This window comes from Nothobranchius furzeri, chromosome 13 (genome assembly GCF_043380555.1).
Source record: "Nothobranchius furzeri strain GRZ-AD chromosome 13, NfurGRZ-RIMD1, whole genome shotgun sequence".
NCBI lineage: Eukaryota > Metazoa > Chordata > Actinopteri > Cyprinodontiformes > Nothobranchiidae > Nothobranchius > Nothobranchius furzeri.
The window spans coordinates 36,034,710-36,060,353 of record NC_091753.1 but is presented as its reverse complement, the minus strand read 5'-3'; the positions used below and the strand labels follow the sequence as shown (position 1 = coordinate 36,060,353).

General features: G+C 40.3%; 1 protein-coding gene across 1 annotated transcript; it reads right to left on the bottom strand.

Annotated features, from left to right (window-relative positions):
• Positions 1 to 1,835: 1,835 nt before the first annotated feature.
• On the bottom strand, positions 1,836 to 25,493 carry si:ch211-136a13.1 (HHIP-like protein 1). Its single transcript, XM_015951662.3, has 16 exons — positions 25,312 to 25,493; positions 24,983 to 25,190; positions 23,363 to 23,764; positions 18,138 to 18,402; positions 17,679 to 17,958; positions 16,944 to 17,069; positions 16,716 to 16,859; positions 16,067 to 16,179; positions 15,704 to 15,844; positions 14,341 to 14,415; positions 13,705 to 13,831; positions 12,851 to 12,996; positions 12,575 to 12,656; positions 10,503 to 10,585; positions 9,080 to 9,358; positions 1,836 to 3,226 (listed from the first exon to the last, which is right to left on the bottom strand). The coding sequence occupies exons 3-16, from the start codon at positions 23,672 to 23,674 to the stop codon at positions 2,520 to 2,522; spliced, it is 2,880 nt and encodes a 959-aa protein (XP_015807148.1). The 5' UTR covers positions 23,675 to 23,764; positions 24,983 to 25,190; positions 25,312 to 25,493; the 3' UTR covers positions 1,836 to 2,519.
• Positions 25,494 to 25,644: the final 151 nt, after the last annotated feature.

Below are 25,644 nucleotides of genomic sequence, written 5' to 3'. Positions count from 1 at the left end.
AAAAAACCCCGGCTACGTGTGGACTAGGCCTGTGTCAGCGTTGTTTTGTTCCCCCACCTGGTCTCTAGTTATCTGCTCAGAAAGTTAGTTTTTGGTTTTGTTGGGTTTAGATATTTGGCTTGGCTTCCTGCCTTTTTGGATTTTACTTTTGTTCCCCATCCTAATAAAAGGAATTTTTATTTTTACATCCACTTGAGCCTCGTGCCGTTCTGGGTGTTCTGCATCTTGGGTCCTAACTTCCTGCTCTCAGCGTGACATCTACTTCCTTACAGGAAGGCTTTCTGGTGGGATTGGGGATGTCTTTGAAGCACTCTGCCCATGACCCACAGTCTCCTGAGATTCAGTCAGCAGCACGAATCACATCGTTTCCAATATAAACAGTGTTGGTAGCACGCTGCTTTCTCCTTACAAGATGCCGGACGGTGGACCAGAATCTCCTCAAAGCCGTACGGAAGTCATAAATATTTATACACTTAAGAAAATAGGAACATAACAGACAGGCTTGCAATAAACTTTAATCATGTCCAAGGCATCCCGTGCAAAACTATGTAAGGAAAGGATTTAATGCACAAACATTTAGTGGAATAATTTTTAATTATGACCAATAAGATGTGATGATTCCATACAAATATGAAATATCAATCTGATTGATCTTTGAATGTTAAATCAGAAGATTCTCGGGTTCTTTGCTTGTTCAGGGACCATAAACACACTTCATATTAATTCAGACAGAGTTGGTATATAGTTTATAAAACGAATTTAATTATTTTTCCTACACTAATGATACATGACAAGATATGAATAATGGAAAATGGTGCGGTGGATGTGAGGTGTTGTGATGGAAGCTAGATGTTGTAGCAACCGTTTTTTGTATCTGAGAGAAATTGTGAAATCTGGGTGTGAAAGAATTTGTTGTTTGTTATAAACTAGTTAGTTATTGATAAAAACCTCATCAGACACCAGTATGCAGGCTTACGATACTCTTGTATGGGTTGCTCCCAGCGGTCCGGAGGGGTGCGATCAGTGTGGTGGGGTCACCGGACGTCAAAACCACGATACTCAGAGATTAGTAGCTTCCTCTGAGTTCAGCTTCCCCGGCCATGAGATGCAACCCGGGGTCTGCAGATTAGGTGTCCAAGGTGGATGTCTGAGAGTTGAAGTAGCTCTGAAAAGAGCTGTTGTGTCTGTAATCACTTGCAGCGTCGCAGAAAGGTTTTGACTTAAGGTCAAAGGAGATTGTTTCAAAAGAGAGGCTCCTTTCCCAATTTGGCCGAATCGTGGGTTAGCTGGAAACCGAATTAATCGGGAAGTAAATCCTGTTTTAATAAACTCATTATTCATAATTTCTGGCATATTCTGGCGAATCAGAATGTGCCATGTCTGGAAGGCTTTACCAAAACATTCCTCAGAAAGCCACGCCTTCTTGCAGATACAAAAATGGTTTTAACACTGTGAATGTCTTAAAACTCTTACCTAAGGTGCATATCAACCCTAAAATGTATCCCAGTGTAATGCGTCTGAGCGTAAACAATGATTAACTTGTTCAATCAAACACATAGTGATTTGTGATGTAAATGGATCGTTGTAAGAACAATATTCATTTCAAATTCATTGATTTAACCCTCCCACTGTCTTCATGGGTGACCCCGCAAAGAAAGTTGACCATTGAGCAGGATGGATGGTTTATCCCTTGAGGTCCACGTGGCAAGGGTGAGGAGTGAGCACCACCTCACCCCTGCCACGTGGACCTCAATGGATAAACCATCCATCCTGCTCAATGGTCAACTTTCTTTGCGGGGTCACCCATGAAGACAGTGGGAGGGTTAAGCACAAATTATTCAAACATTTGATTTAAACATCTTGTTCAATAATCACATAGGATTATTTAACTTATAACTGTAAAATCATGGAGTCTTCAGTTATTCAGAGTGAAGAATGTTGTCTGGCTTCCAAGCAGAGAGAGTAGGACCTTGGCACAGAGGGTCTATTTCAATGTTTTGTCTTCATGGAATGTCAACACACGCTGAGCAGAACCTTCTGGATTTAGAAGGCCAAATAGAAAGTGATTTGTGCTGTAGATGAAAGGTCACTAAGTTTATCAATACATAGGTGAAAATTGACCCTTTTGGTACGTTACAAACAGTTTAGTTCATTCATTGTACAAAATGTCCAGCATTTTCAAGTTAAGGGTCAACTTAAAACTACATTCAAAAGCATTCAAACTTTATTTAATACATTACTTAAAAAATCTGTTGAACTGATAACAAATTTTTATTACAAGCTTACTCACAGGTTTGTGGATTGTCTTAATAAAGATTTATAAAATATTTTAAAATATATTCCAACTTTTACAATCGGGTCCAAAAGTAGCATTTGAAAGAAAAATCCAGGTCATGTAAGACATGTGATGATATGAGCCCCTTGCAAAATGGATTTTGAAAACAAGAAAGGAAAATTCAGGATGAAAACCAACCAAGAAAAACTAAAATTATAGAAATTCTAATTCCACATCATCTTCACTAACCACAGATCACTCCAACATCTTCCTTGTGTGTACAGTTGTGTTTCCCCACCTTTGACCTCTTACAGTGCAGCAGGGACCTCTCACCACCCTCGCATTCCACATCATCCAGCAGGATCTTGACTCTGCCGTCGGCCGCTCCCAGAGCCGCCTTCTTCATCACGGCCAGCGCGGTCCTGAAGCCGAGCTGTCGACAAACTACCGTGCCAGCTCTGTTGGTGAAAAGGTCATCACATACCGTTCCCCACTCCCCACGGATAAAGATCTCCACCCTGCCTCGATCCAAAAAACCATCAGCGCTTATGAGCCGCACTGAGCCAGCTGGCAGCCGTCTCCCTCCTCTTCCTCTTCCTCTTCCTCTGGGCTTCTTGGTCACATGGTTACCTTCTCTGACATTTTCAACTTTCTTTTCAGGCAGCATTTTTGGCGTATTGGTGCTGTTTGGTGTTTTCTGGAACTTCTCGTTTGAATATGGTGTCGTTGCTGTTGTTAAAGCTCTTGGAGGTTTGTGGTGGGGTGTAGAGATAGTAGCAGTCTGGGGCCGCTTCAGAGACGTGGACTGAGTGGGGAGGGGGTTCAAAGGTTGGGTGGTGGTACCAGTCGGGTACTGAAGAGGTCTCCCGTTTCTATTAGATGAAGGTGTGGTGACACTTGAGGTTTGAGTGGTCCTAGAGAAGGCTGCAGTCATGAGCGTTGCACGATAACCTGAGAGAGAGACAGAATCATCCTCTTTATTTTAATTTTCTATTGGAGGAGATTCATTTTTAAAAAAATTGGTATTCTGGAAAATGTATTCATTTGTTTTGCGTTTAAAATAATATATGAGGAGAAATTCTCAGCAAAAAAAAGGAAAGGTTTGGCTCAGATAAGTTTAAGGTAGCTGTCATTGTCTTTGTAAAGAGAACTTTACACATTATGAGACATCAACAGTTGTAATTTGGGAAATCATTAACCTGTGAGTGTCTTCCTGTGTGAGATCAATGCTTTCTTACCCTAGTTAAGTTTGATCAACCTGATTCAAGAAGGAACTCATGTTTTTAACATCGGCTGAAGCTAAATATAATTGGGGCAAAAAGTATTTGTCAGCCACCAATTGTGCAAGTTTTTCCACTTAAAGGTGCATCAAGTAAGAATGAGATAACAGTGACATCCTGTGGTCAGATTTGATTGCTGCAGCCCATTTTCACACTACGTTAGTCACATTCTCACTTCTGTGAGCCAGCTATGGCTCAGCACCATAAGGGTCTAGATGACAAGAGAAAAACGTTTCACTGTAATATCGAGTTGTAGGTAATTGAAAAAATACCTTGAGATATTTTTAGAGCTGTCTGCTTCAAATTCACCATTAGCATTGTTAACTCAATGTTAGCCTCCAGGCTTCTTTACCCGATATTAGAGTAAAACAAAAAGATACCATGACTTCTTAGTGGTACAAAAAACAATTTGTGCGTTAGTGGCTTAAGATCTTAACAAAATGCTGCTGTGTTCTTCCAGTTGGTGTTGATTTGGGGCCGGAATGTACTTGCTTTTTAATGATGCGTACGCATTTATAAAATGATTGCTTCGCATAACTTACATTGATTTGAACCGTAGTTTGTGCGCGTTCCCTAAAATTAACATGATACCTTTGAACGGTGCATTATATGCGTAACCAGTAACCTGTAACCAGTAGGAGTTGACAAAACCAGTGAGGCACACTCACCACGGTCACTCCGCATCTGGTTTAGAGGTCTTTCATGGTAACTACTGAACTGCTGTTGTGTTTTTCTGCCGTAATCTCAAAACTAACCAATTACTGATCTCTTCTATTGATGCCATGTTTGTTTTAGTTGTACTGCACAAACCCAGCTCTCTATCCAGTTTGAGTACTCTACTGTGCCCCCTAGAAAAATCCTCCGATACTACATGCAGTGCAGCAGCAAGTATGTGACCAAATGGGCCATTCCCATCTGTACCGGGTCGGCCCGGTCCGGGTAGCCCCAGTCGGCCCCAGCCTGGCCCGGTTGATTCCACACATCCTTGCCTTAAGCCCATGTGGGCTGATTCTACCCACCAATCAGAGGCTTGCTCTAATGGAAGGTGTGAATTTGCTGTCAGCAGTGGGTGTGTTGGCCCTGGTCGGCCTGAAGCAGACCTCCTCGAGAAGAGGGCTGAGAATGAGCCTTGGTTGGCCCGGAAAAATACCAGGCCACCCAGATATGTAAACAATCTAATGGGCCATTCCCATCTGTACCGGGTCGGCCCGGGCCGGGTAGCGTAGGTTGTTTACATATCTGGGTGGCCTGGTATTTTTCCGGGCCAACCAAGGCTCATTCTCAACCCTCTTCTCGAGGGAGTCTGCTTCAGGCCGACCAGGGCCGACACACCCACTGCTGACAGCAAATTCACACCTTCCATTAGAGCAAGCCTCTGATTGGTGGGTAGAATCAGCCCATTCACACCTTCCATTAGAGCAAGCCTCTGATTGGTGGGTAGAATCAGCCCACATGGGCTTAAGACAAGGATGTGTGGAATCAACCGGGCCAGGCTGGGGCCGACTGGGGCTACCCGGCCAGGGGCCGACCCGGTACAGATGGGAATGGCCCATATGCTACCCGGCCCGGGCCGACCCGGTACAGATGGGAATGGCCCAAAAGATGCATCCTGCTGCCTGTGCCAAAGCAAGGTTACAAAGCAATTACCGTAAATCCTCTAATACAGGCCCGGGCCTGTATTAGACTCAAGCTCATCAAGCTCCAGGCCTTTATTGGAAGGAGGACCAGAATTAGAGGCAGGCCTCTATTTCTATTTGAGCAAAATGAACTAATGGTTTGCTGGAGTTTTTGACAATTAAAATTGCGCCCACATTTTCAAAGTTAAACACATTTCTTTTAACAACGGTAGTTTCTGCTTCAGCCCTCTCCCCCCTCCCCCTGCGCAGCGGCCGCAAACTCACTGATGTGCCTGCAGCCTCTCAGAGTTCCTGCTGCTCTAAACATTAAAATAATTATTTCATTTTCTGTTCCTCACTTCTGATTACCTTCAATGGTGTCTGTTTGTTGCAACCACCAGGTACAAAAACTAACTTGCTTTTATTTGACTATTTTTCTGTCCTGCCTGTTTATTATCTTCCTGCATCTCCTCTCAATCCTAAAGAGAAACTGCTACCTGGGTTCATATATATTCAACTTATGAGTTACCTTTGAACAGCAGTTCTAAAACATCTACCGACCGCAAAAACAGCGGAGTGCTCGCTGCTTGGCGGCCGCATCAGTGATCGGTGCATCACCGGAGGACAAGGTGATGCGCCCCGCTCCACAACAGCGAAACACATCAGGCACAAATAAAAGACAGAAAACTTTAAAGGAAATGAACCGACATGAACGATCGCGTGTCAGTACCGACGCTCTGGCACAGCGCGTTGCCCCCCCCCCCGAGTGCAGGAGCTTGTCACCTGCTGACAGCAGGCTGCTGTCTTTTCCAAGGGCTGCATCTTGCCAGTCATTATCACGTGACAGCGACTAGTCGATGACGGGCATAAAAAGTCACTATAGTGAAGTCGACTAGTTCATACAACCCCTACTGCTCCCCAAGTGTTCTGCAGCGCACGTTCTCTTTGAACTTGATATCAAAATTTTCGCCTCCTCTTCGTTTCCGCATGGTTAAAGTTACCCTCGCGGTCTATCACTGGCAAATCAAAAGTGAGACGATGACACAACCGCCCCCGTACTTGCTTGTTACCACATTCCACCCGGCCACAATAAGAGACCGGCAATTATTCACCTCCACCGACTCCGACACCGGCCAAAATATGAGACCCGGCCGTTAATTGAATACAGGCCTGTATTAGAGGATTTGCGGTATATTCCAGACCTAACAAATGTCAGTGCTGCAGTGCAGACTGCCACCCTGTGGACTCACAGACTGTAAACAAAACTACTTCCCTTTTTGGCCTTTTTGAAAGGACAAAAACTGACAACCCCCCAGCCGGCTGGGAATGAAATTTGTTTCAATACAACCTTCCTTCCAACGTGACCTTACTGCATTTAATAATTTATTTTAAGATTTAACTAAGTGAATTTCATACTCTGATTACTGCAGTCTGGTGTTGACACCATATATGTACACAAAACCCCTAAAATGCTGTATGGGTCTCCTCATCTTATTCTTTCTGTAAAGAACTGACAAAAATGACAGACACACAAGGAGGATTGTCCAAACTGAAGCTGATGAAGAAAAATTTATTCAAAATAAATAATACTTTGTTTAAATTAGAGTAGTGCAAATACTCGATAGATAAACAGCACCGTTTGTCCTGTTAGAGACTTTTGTACCAGCAAAAACAATAAAATCCCATTAGCAGCTTTAATTAAAAGGAACCCAGGTTACAAAACTTTGCGGTTATTAAAAGATAAATGTTAGTATCAGTTATATTACATTGGAGTAAAAACCCTTCTTAATGTCTTCATTTTTATAAAATTTGTAAAATATAGTTTAACTCGTAGGTCGCCATTGTTGTTAGTGTCGCAATGCACTCTGGGTAGTGACGTCATCTGGTTGTACCTCAGTTGCACCGGCCGGCTTTGGGACCCTGTAGCGACTGCTCAGCGACGTCAACATGTCATCTGTTCAGCCTTTTCAACTTGAACCAGAGTGAAACATTAATGAGGACATCACTGACGATGTTTCACAAACCGAGCATCAAAATAAAGAGCAAGAAGGGCGGGATGAAGCGAGAGTAGGACAAAACCGGTGGTGCGTGTGCGGCAAATGCGTCTTCATGGTAACCGAGAGGGAGAGTGCTCACATTTGTCAGCAGAAGTTAACGGTAAGCTATCGTGTGATCAAATTTATTCAATTATGAATGATTTGAGAAGATTAGCATCCAGAGCTGTCGTGTGCTTTGTAGATGATTAGGATATTCAGTGAAACAAATTTAATCATTTTTGCAGATATTATATATTTGGAGAACACTGTATTGCTACACTTACTGCTTGTTTTACTGACAGGAGAGGTGAATGTTCAGCTTCATCCAAGACGAGTGGCGTGTCCGATGGTTCGCTGAACGTGACAGAAGCGGTAGCTGCAGGAGCGGTTTGTCGGATCAGGAGAGCGTCCAGCGCCTCGTCTCTCCGAGGGCGCTTAGACTCCTTGTGTGGGAAAATGGTCAGTAAAGCATTTAGTTTCCACCTTCTCTTATACCCAGCTGCTCTGGTGAGCTCTTTAAGTAGTTGTGGTCGACTATAAGCCTCAAACGCATCAGGAGAAAAATGTTGGGAACACAGCCGCGGATCTTTGGGAAGTTGTGTCCGTCCACAGGCATCCTCCACTGCTTTCTCCTCTTCTTGCCAGTGGGAAAGCTGTAACTCACATCACTCCCCTTGTTGCCTTTTGACTGGAAATTACATCCAAAAGCAGCCCAATGCAGCATTTTACTTAATTATTAATACGGTGAGCTCGTAAACAAACACTAGCGTCAATAGCTATTCTACCAAGAGCAACCAATATACGTCATCGCCCCCAGAGTGCATTGCGTGCGAAAAACATGGCGCCCTACGTATGTCAAAAAATGTACTAAATATTACAGATTTATAAATAAACAGCAATATTTTGTGTGTTTCTAACAACATAGTTTGGTACAACAGAAAACTTGTGGCTTATTAGGGTATAAACGTCCTCATAGCCAGAGTTCCTTTTAAGAAGTAATGGCCATTCTACTTTATTTTTAACATAAAAATGAGAAAAATGTCATCCTGCCAGAGGAAATGAACTCAGAACACAGGTGAGACAAGAAATGCCTCGGCAATAATTTTATTATGAACAATCTGTTTTGGGATTATTTTTGTCTCTCTCTATATATATTTTTTGAGGTATTAAATAATTACTTTACCAATTTTTCCATATTTTAGGGAATTTTTTTTTACAATGCAAGGATGTTGGGATGTGCAAAAACTAATTAAAGGCATGAACAAACCATCCCATACCTGGATGTACATAACATAAAAATAATGGTGATAATAAACAATTTTTAATATAAATAAAATAAATTTTAATATAAATAAAACAAAACTATTACACATATTAGGTTGGAAACATGCCTTCTAAAGGGTTTTACTTTTAAAATTGTTGTAAAAAAAATTAACTAAACTAATGTACAATTCATCTAATTTAATAATGTTTCTTAAATATTTGCCGAATTTGTTCCAAAATCAGGGATACTTTCAATAAAATTATTTAAATAACAATTAATATTACATAATAAAATGTCCAAAAAGCAGTAATAATTAGATTTCCTCTAACGCACAACCCAATGAAAAAGCAAATTCATGTAAAAGTCAAGTGCAAAAGATATTTTTTTGAAACAGAGTAAATTTTTTTACTTAAGTATTAAATGATAAAGCAAGAGAAGAGTGCAGAAACCTGAGTAACCAGTGCTACTGCTGGTTCCCTCTCCTCGTACAAAGGTGTGTGACGGTGTGGATGTGGGTTCAGACTGGTTAGTGGTTCTGATAACAGCTGAACCATAACCTGGCTGATGAGTGGAGCTAGTGAGATAAACAGGTGCACCATTAGGCCTACCAGTTGATGCAGTTGTAGCTGGATTAGCCAGGCCCGTCTGGATGGTTGTTGTGGCTGATGTAGCTTTTCTAGTTGCCTTAACAGGTAAATTTGTCTCAGGTGTTGTAGCTTTTCTTGCTGCTGTTGTTGGAGGAGGCCCTTTTCTTGGCAGCCTTGTTGGAATTGGTGGTTTTCTGATTATTATTGGTTTTCTTAGAGTGGTTTTTTTCATTGTTGAAGTTTTTGCTGTGGTGGTTGTGGGAATGGGGGTTGTGGTCGGTTTCTTGTTGATGACAAACTCTGCAAAAAAGGATGAATAGAATCGTTAGTGTTTTTTTTTTACTTCACATGCGGACTTGTAAGGGATTTTTGTAAAATATTTGACCTTTTTTTAGGTTAAGGGGTTAGTATCTTAATTGTAGATAGCTCTTAAATTAGATTCTACTTGGAGGAAAAAAGATTAGTCCCAATTAACAGCAGGAATGCTGATAAATAGTGACTGAATAGACAAAATAATTTTTGAAGTAGTTTTGAGGTGGCGGTAATCTACTTTGCCCGTCCTGCTAGAATAACAATTGGTCCAATCAGACGCTTCTCCAAACTGTGGCCATTCAAAGAGCTTTTTACAGTAGTAATTATACACAACCCACTGGCAACCTGTTCAGGGTGTACCCTGCCTGTTTGTCTGAAGACTACTGGAGATAGGCACCAGCTCTCCAAGACCCGGCGTGGATAAGCAGGTATAGACGATGGATGGATAATGCACAACTCTTCCAAAATATTTCAAAAGCTCTGAACAAATACTGTAATTGTAACCATCCGTCCATTTTCTGAACCCACTTGTCAGAGCCACTCAAGTGGGGGTGTCAATGGGCAATCAGGCAGGGTACACCCTGGACAAAGCCAGTCCATCGCAGAGCGCACACACACACACACACACACACACACACACACACACACACACACACACACACACACGTAAGGACAATGTGGACAGACCAATCAACCTAACAGTCATGTTTTTGGACTGTGGGAGGAAGCCGGAGTACCCGGAGAGAACCCACCCATGCACAGGGAGAACATGCAAACTCCATGCAGAAAGATCTCGGGCCGGGAAGTGAACCCAGGACCTTTTCTCTGCAAGGCAACAGCTCTAACAACTGCGCCACTGCACAGCCCACTTTAATTTTATTTGATGTTAATATGATTAAAATTAGCTCCTTAAAGTAAATAAACTGTTTATACACATTTCAAATTAGAAATAAGGGAACATGTCAAGATTTTGCATTGAGAAACAAACTGTGTAGTTATCTTTTGATCAGTTGGCACACAATCATATCTCTAAAACTAGATCATGACATTGTAAAAATATTCCAGTTTAGTCAAATTGATTTCATATGGATTATCTTTTCTACTAATGAGCAAGAGTAACTGCATTTCTTACCCTCTTGAGGTTGGAAGTGAATGAGTTTTCCCTTTACTCTAATAGGAAGAGGCTTGATGCTGCATTTTCCTGGTGGCGCTCGTCTGTGGGGTCAAAAGAGGAAAAGACACACATCCAGTTTACACAATTTCACAGGAACGTTTTTGAGTTTTTTGTATCAAGTAATTTTACTTGAGTCTCTGAGCAAATAATCAAAGTATGATTAAGAAATTACTTAAACAGCTGAGATTAAAGCAGTTTTTACAGGAAAAGACCACCTCCCATCTCTAGTGGATCATGAGACATGACTGGGATGGATATTTTTGAAGAGACTTTAATTATTTTGATGAAATATTTTTATTTTTTCACAACTTACAAGGAAATCTTGAAGTAGGTAATATCAAAGTCCATTTGGATGTCTAGCTCATTTTGGGAAAAAGGTTATTTACTATGATACACACTTCATATGTGGTAAACAGTTTTGTCTTGCTTTTAGCACCCCTAGTGTCCGTTTGTAGAACTGAAACCAAAACTTATCTCCTAGCTATGTGTTAGTCTTTTTAACGCCTTAATCTAACAGCTGAAATGTCTCCCCAGCCTTCATTAGTTTCTACAAGAGTGATTCATCTAAAAATTAAACAAATCAGCTGTGTTCATGATCTAAAACATGCAGGAAATGTGCTGGAAGCGGACTGCAGTGTTCGGTAGGTCAGCTCGTTTTTTCCCAACATTGGCCCACCTGTCTAGCCTGGCCTGCCAGACTCCTCCTCTGTTTAATTCTGCACAGAGAATGAGTCTGGGAACTCTCCTATTCAAATAACCCCACCCCGTGAGAATTCTGACCGAGCCAATCAGCGCCAAGTATCGTACGTCACACACCACAAGGCCGAGTTTGTCATAAACATGGTGACTGAAGTGGAGTTCGCTGCGGCTCTTTCCTTTGTTCTAAATGATTTGAACACGTCTTTAAAACCACAATAAGTAGAAGCGCTAAAAGCATTTCTTCTAAACAAAGATGTTTGCACTGTCGACAGACTCCATTTTCACTACAGCTAAAAAAACTACAGCGTTGCGGACGTGTCACACACAGTGGCGCTCAGTTTCTCATAAACAAAGAAGTTCGCTGCGACTCTTTCCTCTGTTCTAAATGACTCAAATGTCCTTAAAACCACAGGTAGAAGAGCTAAAGGCATTTCTTCTAAAAAAAATAAAAATAAAAGATGTTTGCGTCGTTGCCAGATGCTATTTTTTTTACTACAACTAGAAATCTACCGCGCCATGCGATACAGTCGGGATTTCCGTCTTTTTTCTGATTGGTCATTTTTGAGCTGCCTAGTCCCGCCCCTCAAGTGCCTCTCTGCCTGTGAGTTACCAGATTCATTCTCTGTGCAGAATTAAACAGAGGACGAGTCTGGCAGGCCAGGCACCAGTCTGAAGTTGCAAGTAGAATATTCTGGCCAGAGGGGGCGATGGGGACTGAGTGGCCTTTCATTGACCCTGTAATGTCATTTTCTACTGAAGTCTCAACTATATCTGCCTGACATAAACGTTTTCACAAGTACTTTGCTCTAGTTTTTCTTAGTTGAATTTACTTATATTTCAGTTCATTTTACTTAGTAATTGTGGCTCCAACACATAATTATCTAGTCTCATGCACTTATAATTTTCAGTTTGCATGTTTTTCTAAGTAAGCAGAACTAATCAGATTTACAGTGAAGGCGTGAGATGCAAGTGACACATCTGCAAATAATTTGACAATGTAAATTTCCATGTCACAATTTAGCATCTCAGTGAAGTCTGCATTTGTTCCAGATGACTGACTCTTTCAGACGGAATTTGTCCTGCGAATGTTTTGAACACTGTCAACACTTTTTAAAAAGTAATTTATTTGACTAAATCCACTTTTCAAAGGCATTTTGTTTGATGGTAACTCAGCGTAGTTATGAAGAATTTCACAGCAGTGATTTTCACTTGCAAGTGAGGAGAAATCACAGGCATATGAATGAGAGCTGCATTCCACGTCTTGCACTGTACATGCTAACTGTTCTTTACAAGTTCTGACAAACAAAGCCATTTCTAACAGAAGCACATACCTGGACGGATCGATAATCTTATAAATGACTCCTGATTTGGCTTTGGCACTCGGGACTCCAGTGGATAAGAAATATAATTCACCTGAAACAGTTTAAGGAAGGGAAAGGACAACGAAAAATATAGAAAATGAAAAATAGTAAAGAAGTATATGTATGGGGTAACGAAGGACGACACATATGTAACAAAGCATGAGAAATATTATTATTAATAATATAATAATTGTTATAATACTATAATGATATTATTAAGACTAAATGATAAGCAAGTAATTTTACCTGCTTCATCCTCAGCAAATGAGATGATGTATCTGTGATAACTGTTGATGAGTTTGGGAAACCTGCAGGTCTGGTCTGTGCCCATACAGATCTCATTGTACACCCATTCACCTGTCGCTGCGTTCTCCTTCAGGGACATCAAACGCCTAAACTCCAACAGAAAATAAATGAACACAAACACCACAGCAGAGGCTAATGCATCTCACCATAAAACTAGGGATGTTTGATGTCTGCTTTTTTACCGATATCTCCTACACCGATAGTTAATAATGGTCTAACTGTTAATTTCCGATACCAATATAAAACAAATACCAAAGCAATGACATTGGGAGAAATGAAGCACCCATCTCCCAGGCAAACAAATCTCGCTGTTCCTGTGCAACTGGGTGATTGGCTGCTTGGGACATCCCTGCCTACACCCCTATGCTTTCTCACTGGCCCAGCTGTGTGCAGTCTGTAATTGCACTGAGTGGCTGCACCTGTGGGTGCAGCATAAAAGCCTGATTGGTGCAACTTCATGATATCAAAGTTATTGGACAGATCACCTCTAGTGCTGCTGCCTGTTTGCTATTTTGATAGGGCAATTTGAAAATCTGTTTTGGCCAGTTGTGCCAAACAAGCAAAAGTATATCATTACCTCCAAACTGTCATATTTAGACATTTTGAGTTGGAAAAGAATTTGTAGCATAATATGTGTTCGGTATATAACAGTAGTGTTATTCAAAGAGTAAAAAAACTATTCCAGTATTACATTTTAATGCCAAATTCGGATATAATATCGGACATCCTTACTTAAAACAAACATAAGTTTAAATAAGTTTTGTGTGTGCGTGTGTGTGTGTGTGAACACTCACCCACTCATGAAATCCCCAAAAATGTAAAGTCCATTAAGATTGGGCATCTGGCAGCCTCTGTAGATGTATCCTCCTGTCACCGATTTGCCCAGCTTGTGGGGGTAGTCAAATATCGGCAGGACATCATCTGCAAATTCATGTAAACGAAAAAAAAAAAACAATGCACTTTATACTTGAAATGGTTAATGGCCTGTATTTGATATAGGGCTTTCTAGAGTCCTGGAAACCCCCAAGGCGCTTTACAACACAGTCATTCACCCATTCACACCCTGGTGGTGATGAGCTACGATGTAGCCACAGCTGCCCTGGGGCGCACTGACAGAGGTGAGGCTGCCGTATAATGGTGCCACCGGTCCCTCCGTCCACCACCAGCAGGGGTTGAGTGGGGGTTGAGCGTCTTGCCCAAGGACACACAATGACAGCAACTCGAACCTGCGACCTTTTGATCTCGGGGCGAGCACTTAACTTCTGTGCCACCATCACCCCAATGAACAATATGATCAACAGTTCAGTTAAAATTATGAAACCAAACTAATTTATGACATCTTGATTGAATAGTTCAGATTTTATATATATATATTTTATATATTAAAAAAAACCTTTATGCTTTAACAGCCCAACTGAATGCTGACTCACCTAGAGATGAATTTTGACACAGATTCTTATCGTAGCAACTAAAGCCTTCTTTGGCCCTCCAGCCGTAGTTTCCTCCTGTAAACAATCATAGAAGAGTTTATTCCAAAAGTCAGAAAACACTTGGTGGAGCTACAAATATTATATAAACAGTTGAAGACACAGATTCATTATATGGTTATGAAAGTAAACATTTCTGTAATTGTTTGTTTATTTTATTTTATCAACAAAACCAGTTCTTATTCACTTTAATTATTAAAGACAATGGTCACTTGTTTTTGTAACCCATTTGCAGAGGTCACCAGTAAACAAATGCTTGTGAGATTTTCTATGTGGGACTAAAGCTCTGGTGCTCCTGTGTCAGGAACTTGAAGTTAGCCACAGCTGAGGGGAGCAGAAGATGGCAGAATTATGAGTTTTATTTCCTGATATTCAGACATCTCACTTCTGATTGGCTAACAGCAACGCAACTCTTCCACTGACTTTGTTTATTCTGCAATATTGATGTTTCATCCGTATAACTAACACAAGCCTGAAGGAGTTCTGCCATGTAATGGCACCCCCAAGGGGTGGCCAGGCAATTGTTAATAAATCATATTAATGTTCACTCAAACCATGAATTGATCTTATTTATTCCAGACATAATTATGAAACAAAATAAAAATAATACACTGAGTAAAGAAATAATCTGGATTAAAAAAAACATATGTTTCTGCTGCACACCATTAAAAAAGTTTTTATCTCCATAGTTTTTTGTGAACACAGCAACAGGTGAATTAAACAAAAATATATATTTTAAGAAAACATTTAAATAACATTTTAAATAACTGAAATTAATTTTTCTGAAATGTTTGTGTTTGTAAAATTGAAGTGAAGTGTTTTGGATACATACAGTTTTTTTTTCTAATAGAAACAAATAAAGGAGCAATGCAATACATCACCACAGACTAAACTCTCCTAGAGTTACCACAAGGACCAATCTGGTGTGCAACCCCAAAAATGTCTTTGGCCCCGTCTGGCCACCCCATCATATTTTTCTTGAGGTGCCCCTGCTGCCATGTTGTGGAGTTGCTAATGCTAACGGTTAGCTTCTACAAGCAGAAACGTGCTCCGCTCTCTCCTGAATGGTAGATCAACAACAGCTTTCCTCGTCGCGAGCCAAGATGAGTGAGTCAATCAATGCTAATTTGACAATGTGACATGTTGACTGGCTTTTCTAATCTAATTTATTTTCTACCAGACTGGAAATAGGGGCAGAAGACTATTTTCAGAACTTTAAGCATTTCCACTGTTAGCTAATGATGATTTTAAAAATAGATAAAAGTCAGGGTAAAAGTGAAAAATCTAATATCTTACTTTATCTTACCTTTAATAATGATGTCTATCTCTTCATATTTGTTCTGGCCAACATCACCACAGAACATCCTGCCTCTGCCGGCGCCTGTAACTAGGTCACCGCGGTCAATGGAGCAACGCCACATGTTGCGGACCCCATAAGCATATATCTCTGCGTCAATAAAAGACAAACAAGCCAAGACATTTAATTACAGCCTGTTGTATTCAACAGAAACTGTAATAAAAATGTGTGTGGAGTATATTTTGTTTACAAGACAAAAGAGCCCAGTCATCCCATTTTTAAGGGAGTATTTTGAGCTGAATTATGGCCATAAACATGCTACCACATGTAAATCTTCCCTTCATCAAAAAATGATCAGATTGGGGGATTTACCGGGTAGTGCTTCTGGTTCTCCTATGAATGGGTTGTCAGAGGGAATGCTGTACGGAGCACCGTCATCATTGTTGTCCACATCAATACGCAGAGCTTTACCGAGAAGAGTAGACCTGTCAGATAAAACATCATTCTTCAGATTCAATTCTTTCTTTCCATGAAGAAACATCAGATAGTAGCTTAAAGAGCTAGGATAAGAACTCATTCTCACTAATGTAACTTTTTAATTTCCCTGTTTATGTAAACACATCATTCCATGATTTAGGTCATGTTTTTATGAGTGCAACCCTAAAAATACATCTTTTCATAGCATTTTAAAAATGTATCAAGCTGTCATCACAGATAAAAGCTTCATAATGTCAAAACTTTGTGTTAAAAAACTGCAGCTCCTTCATACGCTTAAACGCTTAAACCCCCATGGAATATTTTGCAAATTTGCATCAAACCTTCAGCACACCTTTTAAAAATACAGATTATTAGTATTAGTATTATCATCAAATGCCTGCCATATACAGTGCCATCAATTACTTTGGCTAAATCTGTTCAAACAAGTATTTATGCCTGAAACCTTAACCACTTTAAAAGTGGTGTGTGATAATTCAGGATCAGTAAGTTTGGTGGAGAAAACATTGACATTCAATATACTGACTTGTTTTGTGAATTGCCAAACTTTCCAAATGGGTCTCCAGCTCGTCCACCATCGCCTATGAAGATGTACAGATATCCATCATGACCAAAGAGCAGTTGTCCTCCATTATGGTTGGATGCTGGCTCTACCACTTCCAGAATGGTCCTACCACAGGAAACACATCAGAAGGAAGCATGTGTTATTTGAGGTATGCATTAACATACTGCCAGCATGGATTTGAAGTTCTACCTCTCAGATGAATGGTCTAGCTGGTTATCATCATGAGCTGAGAGCATGAACTCGCTGACCCGTATTCTTTCCTCCATCTTGACTGACACCGAGTAGTACACATAAGCTTTTCTGACTGTGGCAAACCTAAACACAGAACAAATGCTCGTTATAAATACACAAATTGGTGTAATTTTCTTCTAAACATAGTACAAAAATAGCACCCTTTAATTGTGGTCTAATTGACTTTTTGGAGATTGTTATTATTTCCTCATGAAAAAATAAACGTTTTTGGCTGCATTCATGTAATTTCATGTCTCAGCTGCAGATTTTGAGTTTTACTTTGAAAATTCTGTAAAGCCTTAATGGAAACTCATCATCAGGCCCTGCTCCTCTTCCGGAAGCTAGTCTCAGGTCTGAAACCTGTCTCCCCTGGCCAGCACAGGATATGTGGCTGAGGCGACTAGTGTCGTGTAACAGACTTGGTAGTCCAGCGGACACCTTAACCACTGGACCACCATAGCCAATACAGCAACTGACTCGCTTAAGATGCTGTTGTAGGTATGTTTTGTCAGAGCAGGCATGGGCGGAGTTCCACTTAAACCAACCATTTTATTTCTGGGTATAAATTCAGGCTGATGAATATAACTTGTATAATGACATCTGAATTGTGCCAACTGTAACATTTTATCATATACTGTGCCTATCTTTGTTCTCAAAGGTTTAAAATAGCATGATATTGAACCTTTAACAGACCTTGGGTGCAGGGCAATGCAGAGGAATCCCCTCTCATCTCCAGTCCACGGCGATGTGAGCACAGCTTGTGTGAGGTTCAGAAAAGGACGGTCAATCCTGGAGCCGTTAGCCAAATAAACCCAAACATAACCCAGCTGCTCTGCAACAAAGAAGCGATGGCTTCCATCATCTGCATGGATCATGGCCACGGGGTTGCGGAGACCGTTAGCAACCTCCTGCAAACACAACTCCAGACAGCCTTTAGGATCCTCACGTACCAAACCCAGGTTTGCATTTAGTTCTAGAGAAAATAAAAACACAGGAATGAAAATAAATGATAAAATATTAAACAATTTTTTTTAATAAACATGAAATGAGCATGATGTTTGTAATCTAAGTGCATTATTTCCAACATCAATCAAAGCAAACCACTTATTTATTTTATGTCTGTGGGAATATGTTCTATTGTAAATACTGTACCTGCATTTGTCAAGACATTAGGGTAGCAGTACTGCTTGTCTTTCAGCTCTAAAAAGTCACAGAACCTCTTGTGATCGTCCTCTATTGTGACAGTCAAGTTAGCAAACTGCTGTGAGCTCTTCTGGTCCTCCAGTAGGAGGCTGAGTGTGTATCGACACTGTCGCCAGTAATCAGAGCAATAATCCCTGCAAAGTCCTGGCAGGACTCGCATAGGTGTGTTGGCATCCTCCGCATCATACAGGTGGGCGGCATATGGGGAACACTCCTAAAATGAACAAAAATCCATGTCAGTGAACATCAATGGTGGTGTCTAACGTTTAACATGTGCTTGTTTAGCTCAAGAAGAAGACGGATTTGTGTGCACTCCTCAATACCTTAAGTCAGACCCGGATTATATACAGCTCAGTAAAAAAAAATAGAATCCAGCGCAGGTCCAGTCAGTTATTAAGTCACAACCACACTGTCCACACCCAAAAAGGCAAGTTGCAGGCAGAAGGAAGCACAACACCCAAACCATCATGTGGTCAGCTTGGGCAGTTTCACTGACTGTGAGACTGTCATGAGGAACAGAGCCAAAAAAAGACATCAAGCAGCATATTACACAAGCGTACGTGCTCCAGCGTTTATGTGACTCTAAATAAAAGAGGCACCAAATCTAGACAAGGATATTTCACAGATGGATGCTTGGAGCAAACCAGAGCGCATTAAGTAGGAACATTACATTTGTATGTAACTGAGGCAGAACTATGCCAGGCCAGTGGGTGGCAGTATAACTAACCACATGGGTAGGAAGTTAGTTCAGGGGCTGCATCCTCCAAAGGCCACATTTGAAGGCAGATTATGCCAAAGTGATGCAACAAAGGCTCTCCAAAACTTGAAGGCTTCTCTAAATGTGGCCAACAAAGTTGTCCTTCTTTCCCTCGAATTTGAAGGTGTGTACTTGATGGCCCACCCTATCCCACGATGGAATGCAAGGGTTTGTGTAGTTTGTAATAAAGGCAGGTGAAGCGGGAGAGGTTTACAGTTTTAAATGTACATACATTTGGATGTGTTTTCACCCAAGGCAAGGACGAAAACCCATCTGAAGGCTCGACCATCCATCTCTGGTCTTCATGGTCGATGGGGATAGGCTGAGTCGTTTGAAGGGTGCTGCCCCTTAATTTGGACACCGCCTGAAACTCCTAACAAGACTAAAAATCTAGCTTGGTAATTATGATAGTAAAACTTTGTTTTCATGTATTTTGGTTGTATCTAAGTCACACATCTTTCTGACTGCTTTTTTAAAGCTTTTATAGCTAATCTACAGATTTTGAACGCAAACACAGTCACGGTGGAACACTCACCCCTCCCCTCGGGTATCTTCCCCGGGATGACTCTGCCTCATCCAGAAACCCGCATTGCCAAAGGAAACAAGATAGTGCTAAACATCAGTCGCCGTTTTCTAGGTCCAAATGACTTTGGTTGTCCGTTACTTCAAATGGAATGTTTTTCTTTTTGGGACTCTGGTAGTTTGTCCTAAGGATGTGGTAGCAGCCAGCTGTTTCTCCTTCTCTGATGTTATTGAGAGGAGAATCTCTCACACCAAGCAAGTGTGTAATGAGTGCAGAAGTGCAGCAGTTTGGCAAGACCAATAACCGGATGGTCCAATAGTTGCTTTCGGTCTGAAACATGTTACTAGCAGAGGTTTTTAGACAAATGCGAGAAAACCACTTTATTAACTTGTTTTTTTTTTATCTCCACAATATATTTATAGCTGTGTCTGAACGTTGTTAAGAGTCCAAATTTGCCATAGCAGCTTTATTTTTGCTACATGCTTTGCTGTTATTATTTTTAAAGCACACAGACAAAACAGCTGCACACAAAGGTGTTTTTTATTGATTATAATTATTGTTAGTGCAGACAGTGTCTTGTTTCACTACTTTGCTAAAACCCCATAAATAGGCTAAAAAAGGTTATAACAGTTGCAAACAACTAACTGTCCACCTCTTTTTGCTACATGTGTAGCTTTGTAAACACCAGTTTTGACTTGTGGAGGAAAAAGTGGTATCAACCATGGTATAGAATCAGTGAACTAATGGAACGTTTTTGTTGTGGCAACATTAACCATCCTCTGAGCTGCCTTTCCTTTGAATGACTTGCTTTACAGCACAAAACAGTCTGAGATCTGGTTGCTTCAGATGAAAGCTTCACTAACTAAAGTTTAGGTATTTATCTAATGATAAGATTTGCTCAGACTTCAATGCAATGTTGTTTGTTCAGTCAACTGATGCTGCAAAAGCTAACCATTGTTTTGGAGATTTAACTCTAAGTCCTGTCATCCTGGACAGTTGCACAAATGCATGCAACTACAAACAGCTGCACTTTGACAATAGAGTCATTTGAGACTACTATAATTTAGTGTTTTCATCTGTCTTTCTAAGTCTCTAATCTGCACTGAGTGGTCCAAAAGTCTATGTTTTATTACAGCCTGGAGAGAGACAAGAGTCATGGCAAACAGATGGCAAAGACATGGTCCCTATTTAAGAGCGAGGATTAAGGTTTTTAAGATTATATTTTTGTTTTTTTTATTGTTGTTGTCAGCATACAATAGGGAAATGATGTATTCATTATTTATTATATTGACCATTTTCCTCCTATATCTTCATCATATAAATCTCCATCTTTGGTCTCTCTAACCTCCTCTCTTGGTCCATCTCTGGCAGGAACTTGAAATAGCTTGTGCCTGTGGCCAGAAACGGAAATTGTTGTTTGTTTGGTTGTTCAAGCTCCAGAACGATGACAGTGTCCTTCTCGTTTCTTTGAAAAACACAAATGAACACACACTTGTGCGCTGTACACTCTACTCTATCTCTTCCTCTTTATCTAAGTGCATCTGATATGAGTGCAGGAAGCTCCCATTGTGATACTCACAGAGAGCATCATTTTGCTGAGTTTACCCAGCTTAAACCCCCTAAAAGTGGGGTAACTTGACCACCTTCAGAGCTCCTTTTTATCCCAAACCAGCAAACGGGGAGCAGGAAACCACGGAACAGTAGTTTGTTAATCAGAAGACAAATTAAAATGCTTAAACCAACTGATTATCCAGATGGAAAAATCCCACTTATTCACAGGAGCTGTTAACTTATTGTTTAATCAGCATCCTATCAAAAAATAAACATTTCCCAGCTCCACATATTTACATTGTTTTGAAGTCAGCCAACAATCAAACTTGACTATAAGCTGTAAGTAGACACTCAGCAGCACTATTATTACACTCAAAACCAGGCCTGCTCTGCATGGAAAGCACTGTGGACTATAATTACTACAATGATAGAACCCATATTTTAACATTTGGTGATTTGTTACTGTCTTTACTTAGAATGTGATGTATTAAACATTCAAAAACACTTCCACTTCATTGTACGGTGGTTGCCTTGAAACTGAAACAAGCTGCTACATTATATACAGGGTATCCGCGGGTCCTTTAAAAGTCTTAAAAAGTCTTAAATTTGCTTTTCCAAATTTAAAGCCTTAAAAATCCTTAAAAATGATCCTTAAATACAGTTTCCAAAGGTCTTAAATTACCAAAGACCCAATAAACAAGATTCTTTTATTTCTATAAAAATTTTGTGAATTTCTAGTTAGTGTTCAGCATTTTTTGTGTATGATATTGGCGTAAGCGGAACCGTATACATTCAGTGAAAGGGGGCTATTTTTAGATGAGCACATTAGCTGGTTAAGCTAGTGGGAGCTTGCGCCATGGGAAAGTGCAAGTTTAATGGTAACTGAATGGCTAATCCCACGTTCGCGACGTTCCAGGCAATAGCTGGAAATCATAGCTTAAATTTAATTAAAAAAAACAGCCTAAATTTGGTCAAAGTGGCCTTAAAAAGGTCTTAAATTTGACTCCCTTAAACCTGCAGATACCCTGTATATAAGGTGTTGATGATCTAGTCGCCAGCTCATTAAGTTTTACTTGTGCATGTATTCCTTAAATTTGAGAGCCACGCAAAATTTGTGCTGCACCTACAATTCAATTTGCACTCACAAGCTGCACGTAGTTAGAGTGTGGGCTGCAAAGTCAGCACATAATTATGTAATCAGCGAGAGAGGCTGACTTCAGGGCGAGTTCCAACAATTGAGGGGCTGGACTTCAATGCAGGAATCTGTTTAAAATTAGACTCAAAACGGGAAACAAGAACACACGGGACTGAAAATACCTTTCAAAGGAAATAATAAAGGGTGGGTTCATTTCTAAAATTAGAGAAAGATTTCAGGTTGTAACTGTCTCAGTCACTGTTGTTTTGTTTTACCCCATTCTTGATCTAACCAGAGCACTCACTCATTCATTCTCTCACTCCTCAGTAGGGTCTCTGGGAACTAGAGCCTTTCTCGGGGGACACAATGGACAGACTGCTGGTCAGTGACAGTGACACACACTGCGATCCATGACACACTCACTCACACCTTAAGTCCCCAATTAACCTTAACATGTATGACCTTGGCCTGTGGGATGAATCCGGAGTACCTGGAGAAGACCCATGCATGCATGGGGAAAACATGCTAACTCTTTGCAGAAAGACAGCAGCCAAGATTTTTAAAGCTTCAATAACAGGTTAAACAAACTTTGGAAAATGTGCATTCCTAACCCATTTATTAAATTATTACATGTTTTCTGAGGACGTTGCAACTAGATGTTCCCCATTGTGTTACAACTACCAGTCAATCACACTGCTCATCTTTACCTGGTATATTGTTCTGATAAATAGAAGTAAAATAACAACCCTGGAAATCTATCTAGCTGAAGATTTGATCAGATTATTCATCAAAATGAGTTGTCAGTGATATTATTTTTATTCTTTTTTTATTATTATTGTCAAGAAATACAAACCAGATGTATATATGACTAAATAAATATAAATTGATTTGTAATGATTTATTTGGGGCATTAGAGTGAGAAATTTCACATCAAAACCAAACATCCTTGCTGAAACATTTGCAAAAGTCAAAATGTGCACATTGCCTTATTTTGCACTGAAAATATTAACAGTCACTGAATGAGTCCTTAGAGAGGACGGAGGTCTTCTAGAGACGCTTTTCTGTTTAAAAAAACACAGCAAGCCTAAACACAATGGTATATCCATAATGATCAAATGTTGCCCTATAAAGAACCACATATAGACCAAATGTGATCACAAGAGCATGCAAAACACTTCCCAATGGCCTGAAAGAGACTTTCCTCCTACCTGACAGAGGATGCTGCGGATGTATTTGCCACAAGTTGAGAACCCCGACTGGTCAAAGTTGTCCATGATCGAGTAAAACCTGCTCGATATCTCTTCATCCTTCTGGAGATCACAGCATCCAAACTTGGTGTACTCTTTGCAGAAGACCAATGGATGCTGAGGCTCAAAGGGAGGTTTGTAATCCAAACACTGAGGGTGACAGCACCCCCATCTGGCCTGGATGATCAAGAGCAGGAATGGGAGCAGTGGATCAAGGAGAAATGTTTTCTGCAGGATGTGATGGATGAGCAAAACTCTGCTCCATAGAGTCATGGTGCAAAGTGACTGTTATTGATTCAGGGTGATTTTACCCTTGGCTCAGATGTATTACCAAAGTTGCTTTGGAGTAAATCCCCGCAGGACCTATGAAACACAGAAAACACCCAGTTAAGTTTATTTTATGACTTACAGCTTCGTTCTTGTGTAGTTACATTCAGCTCTATGTTTTGTAATGATGGTGATTTTTAAAAAACTTTTAAAGGGAATAGATGGATCAAAAAATCATCTTGTGATCACAATAGGCCAAAATAAGCATGATCAAACATAACTGGTGATCACTTCAGGTGCTAGTTAATGCCAGCAATAACAATGTCCCATGGTAAAGTTTAAAAAGGTTAAAAAATAAAAGGATTTCTGGTCATTTATGGTTCTTGGAAATATATTGGGAAAGGATAAAATCAAAAATTGATACTAAAACTAAATCAGTGTCTAAAAATGAACCACGAAAAACAGAGGTTCCCAAAAATGTTATTTTCAAAACTAAATTGCTGCACATGATGTCGCCAATTTGTCAACTGTAGAGATATTTCAAGCTTTCAGCTCTTCTGAACATTTTTTTATTTCATTATTATTATTTTTTTGATTGAATATAGAAAATATCCTTACAGATGAACATCAACCTCACAGGGTTTAAAACGTGGCTCATACTTACTTTCTTGTTTTGGGGTTACATGTTTGTGCTTGTTTTGCAGACTGACCGCAGAAAGACAATCAAAATAAATACGATTTGGGGCAGTTTTTCAGGATTTTTGCATTTACGAAACAGTGTGTTTAAATATAGGGAATAGTCTGTGTGAAACAAAACAAAGTTATGTAGCCCTTAAGAACCCAAATCCAGGTTGGAATAAATACATCAAAATTTAGAAAAATGAAATAAAATTAAGAAGTAACATTTTTTTTATATATTGTGGATAGGATGTCACTTGGGGTTATCAAATTTTAATATATGACTCAATAGGCAATTTTGCAGATGTTTGAAATGGGCTGTGACTCCAGTGTCACCACTGGGATAATTCTTAATAAATTCAAGCAGAAGTTACATGACATATTATAGTGTTATGAAATCATTTATAGGTTTCAGGTGTCACATGGTGAAGACAAACTAATTTGTTCAAATGGAGGCTGAATTTCCTATTAGTCCTTCACTCCTTGTGTGTGTGTGTGTGTGTGTGTGTGTGTGTGTGTGTGTGTGTGTGTGTGTGTGTGTGTGTGTGTGTGTGTGTGTGTGTGTGTGTGTGTGTGTGTGTGTGTATGCGTGTGTGTGTGTGTGTGTGTGTTAAGCACACCACCCTGCCATCACACCTGCCTGCGAGTTGACCAGAGACCTCCAGAATGCTCAGGATGAGTTACATCATTGACCCACGGATCATGCTAATGCGTGCTGCTGACCGCGCCATACGTGCACACTGAATAAAATATACAACAGATTCACGTGAAGTGAATTATTTGGATCAAGAAGGCAGAAGTGGTCCAGTCAAGCCCAATCTTCCTCTTGTTTATGCAGAAACACCTGTGAGAGAAACCATCCAGTTATCTATCTGCACTTATTACATCATGTCAGTTAGTCAATAACAAAATAGTCTGAATGCAATAAAACCCGAAATTAAAGAAGAGTTAAAAAAGGGACAAACCTTTAAAAGGCATTTAAAAATATAAACGTTCCCTCTTCGGTTTCCGCAAAATGTTTACTTCCAGACTGAAGTAACCTTGAGACTCTCCCTGTGTTTGTTCTGGCTGTGCTCCCTCAATAAGCTCTGCAGACAGACGTGTGTGAGAGGTTCTTTCATTTAGACGAGCAGCCACGCTGCAGCTTTGGCAGAGATCCCTCCCACTGCGTGTCTTTTCCCCTCCTCCTGCTCTCTTATTTCATTTGCTTTTCAACTTTTCTACGAAGACAGAGGCATTCCTTCCTGTAGCATGTGGCACATTTAACTCCCACAGTTCCCAGCGCCGCCCACAACCTT

Coding starts and splice junctions, on each gene's coding strand:
- si:ch211-136a13.1 (XM_015951662.3), bottom strand. CDS start 23,674: ATGACTCTATGGAGCAGAGTTTTGCTCATCCATCACATCCTGCAGAAA. Junction 17,070..17,678: donor TGCATTGCCCTGCACCCAAG/GTCTGTTAAAGG, acceptor TTCTGTGTTTAG/GTTTGCCACAGTCAGAAAAG. Junction 14,416..15,703: donor GATAGACATCATTATTAAAG/GTAAGATAAAGT, acceptor GATTGTTTACAG/GAGGAAACTACGGCTGGAGG.